The sequence below is a fragment of the Lontra canadensis genome, unplaced genomic scaffold (genome assembly GCF_010015895.1).
Source record: "Lontra canadensis isolate GAN:19392208 unplaced genomic scaffold, GSC_riverotter_1.0 scaffold65, whole genome shotgun sequence".
Taxonomy (NCBI): Eukaryota; Metazoa; Chordata; class Mammalia; order Carnivora; family Mustelidae; genus Lontra; species Lontra canadensis.
Window position 1 is genome coordinate 1,665,839 of NW_022631059.1, and position 7,964 is coordinate 1,673,802.

Genomic DNA, 7,964 nt, shown 5'->3' on the forward strand with positions numbered 1-7,964 from the left:
TAGAGCGTTTCTGTGTAGCCCTCGCTCAGCTCTCTCCAGTACGAGTTATCAGAGTGACGGACTGTCAACAAGACCTTATCTGATTGTTTTTCAGAATTTAATTTTTTACAATTACGATGGATTTTCATGCTTTAGAGCAGCTTTAGGTTCACAGCCCAACCCGGGGAAGGTACATAGATTCCCCGCGTGCCCGCTGCCCCACCCCCACCCCCGACGCACGACCTCCCCGAGCGGTGCAGGTCGTACAAGGATGAGCTCACACGGACACGCCGTCATCACCCCAAGTCCGAGGTCACCCTCGGGTCACTGTGGGCGCCGTGCACTCTGCGGGTCGAGACAGACGCATCCGGACCTGCTTCCGGCTTCATCGCATCACACGGAGTGGACCCCTGGGCGCCAGGAGCTGGTCTCCACCTCCCCATCCCCCCCCCGTCCTCACCCCACCTCCAGCTACCCTGTGACCACTGGTCTCTACGTCTCTGTCCATGTGCCTTTTCCAGAAGGTCACAGGGCTGGAATCACAGGGCGTGCGGCCGGCCCGGGTGGGCTCCCTCCCCGGCTTCTGCGGCTCGAGAGCGCATCTCTCTCGTCCGCCCTGAATCCGGTCCCGTGTCGGGATGGACCCCGGTGTGTCTGTCCGTCGCCGGCTGAAGGACGCCTCGGTCGCTTCCACGTTTCGGCAGTCACGGGCGCAGCTGTAGGGACGCTCGGTGTGGCAGACGCGGCCTTCCAAGCTGCCTTCCGAGGCGCCGGGCCACGTGGCGTTCCCGCCAGCCACGCGAGCGCCCTGCACTGGAGCTCCTGCGGCGGCTGGGTTTCCGCCGCCCCCCGCTGGCGCTGCTGCTCCGTAGCGCGGGTCAGTACGCGCAGGCGCTTCCGTTGCCGTTCGGGTCGCGTGCCGACTCCCCGCATCTGGTTCACTGTAGTTCGATTTTGGGGCCTTGAGGTTCTAGGGAGCAGAGCTGCGGACACCGAGCGCCGTCCTTGCCGCTCCCGCCCCCTCCCCTGCGGCCCGGGTTCAGTCCGCGCACCACCTGCGTTTTTGTCCGCCCCCTTTTACCCTCCTCGAAGGGCCGTGTGCAGGCCGCTCCGCACGCTTTCTTGTCACTGACGTACTCCGGAACTCCACCTCCTTTCAGAAGGACCCTCCGGGCTCTGTCCTATAGCAGCCCGCGTGCTGCGGCTGGTCGACCTCCGCCCCGTGTGCAGACTGTGCCGGGTTCGGTAGCTGCGTGCACGAGCGTGTCTGCACGGCTGGGGGGCTGCTGGGGGGACGCGAGGCGCACGGGCAGCCCCCTCTGGACGGCCTCGTGCGTCGCTAGCCGTGCAGCAGGGGCCTCCCTATGTCGGCTCTACCACGTGCGGTCCTAGTGTCTGGTCTCGCCCGTGTGATGGCATCCTGGGTCGTGCGTGTTTGTGACCGTGCCGTGGTGCCTCAGAGCTGGCGTATTCTCACGGTAGGGTAGAGAGCTTCATGGGTTTCCGCAACACGTACCCTGCTGATTCTGCTGACCGCTGTCCGGTCTCCTGGCTTATTTTTGTTGATTCGATGTGTTTTGTCTTGGGTGCGGCGATCCGAAGCCTCCATTGTTAGTGTGTTTCTGTCTTTATCTCCTGCAGCTCCTGCTTTGCAGCGAGGGGCTGGGTGTGTGTGTTCTCTGGTGCCTGCGTGTTCCTGCGTGTTCCTGCGTGTCACATGTTCTGTGAGCTGTCACTCTCACCGTTAAGAAAATACCCGTTTGTCCAGTGGGCTTGAGTTCTGTGTCCTGAGTTCGGACCATCGTGCCGCTCTCTCTGACTCTGTCCTAGAAAACCTCTGTCCCCCCCTCCTGGTGGTAGCCACGTCTTCTGTCTGCAGCACACGCTCAGTCTTGTTTTCTGAGCTGAACAGAAAAGATTTTCTTTGAATAGATGAACGAATGAAGCCCGTTCACCTTTACTGATAACGACCAACATGCTTGGTTTTTTCTCTTTCATGATATTTTTATAATTATGTGTATTTTTAATGTTTGCTGTGATTGTCTTCCTCTAAAGGGTATGTTCTTTGCTCTTGAGTTAACATTTTTTGTTTTTAGGAAGGTTTAGAATTATATTTGGGTTATTTTTGCACGTAAACCTTATTAAACGTCTTCTGTCCCTTGGTTTTCACTTAACTGTTCAGCTTCTTGGTTCCTGTGGGTCCTGGGGTCCAGCCACTGCCTCATGGCCGCTGGTGAGCCTATCCCATGTGGTCTTTTCCCTGGCTCTCTGCTTCCTGGTTACAACACATGACCTTCCCCCCCGACCTCTGCGTTTGTAAGCACGTCTCCCGTGGCGTTGCCGTGGTTCCCCCACCCACCTCTTGCGTGATTGGTGCCCATCCCACGGCAGAGTCCCCAGGAAGGCCTTGGTGCAGGGTCCCCTGACGTTTGTATGTGGAAGACGGTTCTGGGGCTTTGATGGGGAGGACAGTTTGGCTGGACATAAAATCCTCGGTTTGCACTTTCTTCCAGTCGTTCTGCGACTGCTTGTCCGTGGTTTCCTTGCTTTGTAAGTTGGTTTTGAACGGCTGATGCCAGGCCGATTCTCTTCCCTTTGTATCTTATTTTCTCTTTACCTGGAGGCCTCGTCTGTCCCTTTGAAAAGTAGTAGTTCCGTTGAGGAAGCGTCAGAGTTGATAGGATGCAGGTTTCAGTCTCTGTTTCCCAGAATGTTCTTTCGGGTTCTGGTTTCAGTGTCTCTCTTGCTCCCGAGTCTGTTTTCCTCCTTCCGAGGCTCTGATCAGGCAGTGCGGGCCTTCCCCGGGCCTGGAGGTGTGTGTGCCCCTCGCTGGCCCGCCTTGCTTCACTGTTTCCCTGCTTGGTGCCTCGCAGTTAACTTTACTCATTTCTGACATGATTTTGTTTTCTTTCTTTGTTTTCTTGCATTCAGTCAACTCTTATTTCTGTCTGTTTTTAAGATTTTGTTTATTTTATTTTATTTTTTATTTATTTATTTTTTTAAAAGATTTTGTTTATTTATTTGACAGAGATCACAAGCAGGCAGAGAGGCAGGCAGAGAGAGAGATCAGAAGCAGGGTTCCTGCTGAGCAGAGCCCGATGCGGGGCTCGATCCCAGGACCCTGAGATCATGACCTGAGCCGAAGGCAGAGGCTTTAACCCACTGAGCAACCCAGGCGCCCTTGTTTTGTTTATTTTAGAGAGAGAGCACGTGTGAGTGGGGAAGGAGGGGCGAGGGAGAGGGAGAGAGCGTCCGGAAAGCAGACTGCTCGGAGCCGGTGCGGGGCTCTGTCTCACGGTCCCGAGATCACAGCCTGAGCCAAATCCGGGAGTCGGACGCCGCACTGAGTGTGCCCCTGATTCTTAATCTCCTTCTGTGTCACTATTTCAGGTTTTGGTGCGGTTTTCTGTCCTCACACGCTCGAGTACGTGTTTTGTCGTTGAACATGCTGTCTTCGTGTTCTTGTGTTCCCAGACGGGGTTTGTCTTGGATGTGTGTGGGTTCCGTTTTCTGACTTTTGTGGTGATTCTTTATGGATTTGCTAATCTCCCTCTCGTGCGTTTTCCTGGTGGTTGGGCGTCTCGTAAGACTCGCGGTCTGGCTGCCCTCTTCTGCCACAGCTGGAAAGTCGGGTAGCCTAGCTGGGTTTTTGTTCGTGTTGGTTGTGTTGGTCAGACCCTGCACCAAGGCCTTCCGGGGGACTCTGCCAAGGGGTGGCACCATCCTCACAAGAGGTGGGTGGGGGAATCACGGCAGTGAGATGAGAAGCACTTTACTAACGCAGAGGTCGGTGGGTGGGGGCGTGGAAGGTCGTGTGTTGTAACCAAAGGATCCTGTGTCCTCTGATGTGAAGTTCTGTTTCATGGGACCCCAAATGCCCCTTTACTTCTTTCCCTTTCCATACCTGGTTTTCAGACGGCTCTTGTCAGGGGCTCTGTGTTCCGAGGACTCTGCCCGCGCCCGTCCATGTCTGTGCTCGGGGCGCTCAGACTGGGGGGCGGGTGGCACCCAGAAGCCATTCTGGGCCGGGTTTTGCTGGACCGTGGCTCCTCACGGGCTTCCCCCCGATCTGGGCTCCATGGGGCGCTGCAGAGACAGGCCAGTTCTGCTCCCTTGGGGGGCTTCGGAGCAGGTGCTCTCGTCCTCACAGTATGCGGATGGAGTCATGTCTGCGTAGACTTGCCCTCCTTGTTCTGGGTTGTTTCTGGGGAGGGGGAGGGCGCTGCCGGCGTGACTTGGTGGCAACGTGCTGTCCTTACCCTGTGAGCGAGTGCGTCCTCCTCAGCCGAGTACTGGAGTGTTTACCGCGGCCGCTGGTCCTCCCGTCTGCTCAGGTGTGCTCTGTGCTCTGGGCAGAAGGGGCGTAGAGCTGGGTGGAAACGAGTTTGGGAACCACGCCATCGCGAGGGCAGGCGAGTTGGAGCCTGTGCTGTTCGGTTCTGTCGGGCCCTCGGGCAGGTCCGCCTGGGTGGCTGGGGTCCAGCTGGCCCTGGGGGCGCAGGAGCAGCCTTGAGCGCCGCCTCGGCTGAGGGCCTGGGGGTTCCTGCTCTTGGAGCCGTGGCGGCGCCGTGTCTGCGCAGCGATGGGCTCCCGAGTGAGCTTGATCCCGCCAGCCAGGTGGGATTGGGACGAAGGGGGTTTTTTCTTTCCGTTTGGTTTTACATCAGGTGTTTATTGACTGTCGGATGGAGGGAGCCGTTTTGACCGTGGCAGGGCTGCCTTCAGAAGAAATAGCTTCCCTTGGCCGTCTTGCTGGTGGTCCCGTGTCAGGGAGGCTCCATTTGCCAGGGAGGAGACGTGTCGTGGGCATCAGCACCCTGTCCGACGTTGTTCTGTTTGTAGCCCTGGTGCCCGCAGAAGCAGGGAACCGAACAGCCCTCGATGGGTGCGGCTGCTGGCGGGCGTGGTCCTGTCCACCGCCGCCTCCACCACGGCCTCCACCGCCGCCCCCAGAGCTGCCTCCCACACCCGACGCTGGCCCGGGCCCGGCAGAGTGTTCTGTCTTCTGGGCCGGGGTGTGGGCTTGGCTGCCTCTGCGGCTCAGGGCCACCGCAGGGCCCGTCCCGCCGTTAGACGTGCTCTGACTGTCACGTAGGATATCTTGGAACGTGGGCTTTTTGTGGAACCGCGCAGAAGCACGAGAAGCTCCAGTTTCTCGCTGACCTTCAGAGCCTGCCTGGGCCGGACACACGCCCGTCAGAACCAGAAAGCTCTGCCACAGTTTTGATTCCTGCGGTCTGTTACAGTGAAGGCTTATCTGTCTCCATTTCTGACTTTTCGCATCTGTTAACTTGCTCTCCGTGTGGCCGCACCAGCCCCCGGGAGCCTCGAGGTCGGCCGCAGCGTAGGCCCCGGGGTGGGGAGGGAAGGCCGCCGTCGCGTGTCGCTTTCCTTCCGGAAACCGGCCTCTCCCTGTGGTGTGCGGCCTGGACGGCCGCCGCGCTCCTGCCGTCCCCCCACCCCCCGCGGATGTCGTGTTCGTCACAGGCCCTGCTGGCTCTTGCACCAAACGCGTTGGGGCTGTTGTGGACTCGCTGAGAAAACTGGAATCGCTCTTTGAAACGAGGAAGAGCCGCCCCCGCAGGAGTACGCTGGGGGGATCTTGGTGGGGGTGGGCGTCTGAAGGGGCAAGGAGGGCGGTTGAGGTGGAAGCCGTGCGTGCACAGGGACGGAGCGGCCGTGCCCAGCCTGGTGGACGGGGCTCAGGCGGTGGCGACCGGGTGCCGGAGCGCGGGCGGCCGGCGGGTGCTGTGGTCCTCGCCTGCCACCTGCTGGCCGGCTCCCGGAACTGCGGCCCGGTCTGGGCAGGGCTGAGAACTCGGTCCTCCCGCCTCTGTGAACTCGCGGCGGCTGTGAACATGCCGTGGTCATGTTTGCTCCCGAAACATACATGAGCAGCGTCAACCATCAGAATGCAGACAGTCTTCATTCCCAGCGGAAGACGAGCGCCCTCCAGGCGTGTGGTTTGAGCCCCGGAGTGTCCGATGGATGCGGCCACGATGCTTCCAGGAAAACCGGCCCCGGCGACTCCGTGCCACAAGCGGGTGTCAGAGACTTGCAGAAACTCGGCCTTTCCCCCAGCGGGGCAGGCCCTGAACCAAAGCGCTGCTTTTAGCCTGGAGACAGCAGACGGGGTCTCACTCAGACCAGCCTGGGGATCAGGGCAGCCCAGCGTGCCAGCCGGCTGACCACCAGCCTGCCCCGTCCAGGAGTTTAGACTTTATGGCGTTGGGAATGTTCCTTTGTCAGCAAAGCGGGGATGACACCACTGGGCCCAGGTGTGGCATTGGTCCTGCCTGTCCAGCTGGAAACGTGTCCCTCTGCTCGCACCCCCTCCCCATTAGGCACTCGTAAAGCACTCCAGCTCAAGGAGCAGGCCTGGCTTCCTCCAGCACCAGGGTTCCTTGGGACACCTGTAGGGAAATGTGAGTGGCCCCAGGTGTGTGCAGTCCTGGGGCCAGCGCCCGGCTCTGACCCGCCCTTCCAGCGCTGTGGGTCGCGCCCACCTGTGTGCACCACTAACCCGGCTGTCTTCTCCTTTCTTGCCACCAGGGGTCAGGCCCAGGCTCCGCGGTCCCAGGCGGCTCCGGCGTTGGAACCCCCAGACAGTTCACGCGACAAAGGATCACGCGGGTCAACCTCAGGGACCTCATATTTTGTTTAGAGAATGAGCGTGAGACAAGCCATTCACTGCTGCTCTACAAGGCACTCCTCAAGTAGCATGGGGCGGGCGCGGCGCCGCAGACGGAGACGCCTGGCACGTTTTTATATATTTGCAGATGACGCCTTTTGTAACAAGCAAATGGGATATTGTTTAAAAAACAGCCACCTCTTTACAACAAAACAGTTTTATATTCCCGTTTCTAAGTCTGCTCTTCAGTTCGGAAGAAGACACGTTTCTGTAACCGAGAACAGAGGCCGTGGGCGCTCTGAACGGACAGTTAACTCTTAACTCATCTTTGAGTGGCCTTCTTGCCAAACAAGCCATATCTAAAAACTGATGGAATCGTTTAGCAAATAATTAGCTGCCCTCTGTCACCTCGTAGCGGTTTCTACATTATTTGTGCATTTTGTTTTATTCAACCCAACTTATTGCGTAGGTGTGTGTCTACAGCAATGACCTCATTTCATTTATTTTATTTTTGTATTAGTCAGTTGGCAAAGCAAACTGATTTTTTAGACTATTTATGTCCCTGTCCCCTCCCTCGCCAGAGTCCCCGAGGAGCACGGAGCTGGTCGCGCTCGCCCGGAGCGTGGTCCCTCTCTGCTCCGGGGCGGCCGCGGTGGCTCTTTCCGAATGTGCGGTCGGCATCTGTACAGACGCGTTTTATTTGCTCGAGTTTGTAAAGCTGTAAAGTTAAAAGAAATGAAAACCTTTTCAGCATAAATATATTTTACTTGCACTGTGTTTTTTAGCTAAAAGTGGAAACTTAGATGAAATAAAATCAAAGTTGAGAAGAATCATCAAAAGACTGTTTCTCAGTGTGAATCAAGTGTTGAAAAATGGTTGGTGTATTTTGTCAGTAATTGTACATAATTTTTGGCACATAACATGAAGATGGCTATGTAAACTATAATTATTTTGCTAAGAGACTGTAAGCAAGCTGTGGGCCAACTTTACAGATGTCCAGAGCAAAGCCCCTTCTTTGTACCTATTTTTTTATTACAAATATACTAATTGGTTCTTTATATTTTCAGAGGTTATTGTATTAAATTGTCTATTGATAGTACTTTTATGACTGTAAATACTTTGGCTTCTCCGTGTGAATCCTCACGCCAGACCGGACTTCGCGCGAGTGTGAACCGAACGCGGATCAGTATTTTTACACCCCCAAACTGTTACACCTTTTATTTCGTCTTTTAGGAAATCCCTGTCTTTCCATTTTTTCATGTAAATTTTGCACAGTTACTTGTTCATATGTAAATATTTTACTTTCAAAAATGAAGTTTTTAATTGCTATTGTTTTATATAGGATTGAAAGAAA

At 56.3% G+C, this 7,964-nt stretch overlaps 1 protein-coding gene across 1 annotated transcript in view; it reads left to right on the forward strand.

The window, feature by feature from the left end:
* Window positions 1-7,437, forward strand: part of TAF4 (TATA-box binding protein associated factor 4) — a 72,665-nt gene extending 65,228 nt beyond the window's left edge. The window contains exon 17 of the mRNA XM_032878709.1: window positions 6,532-7,437. Coding sequence (XP_032734600.1) covers window positions 6,532-6,699 — 168 coding nt within the window. The 3' untranslated portion in view covers window positions 6,700-7,437. The remainder of the gene's footprint in view (window positions 1-6,531) is intronic.
* Window positions 7,438-7,964: the final 527 nt, after the last annotated feature.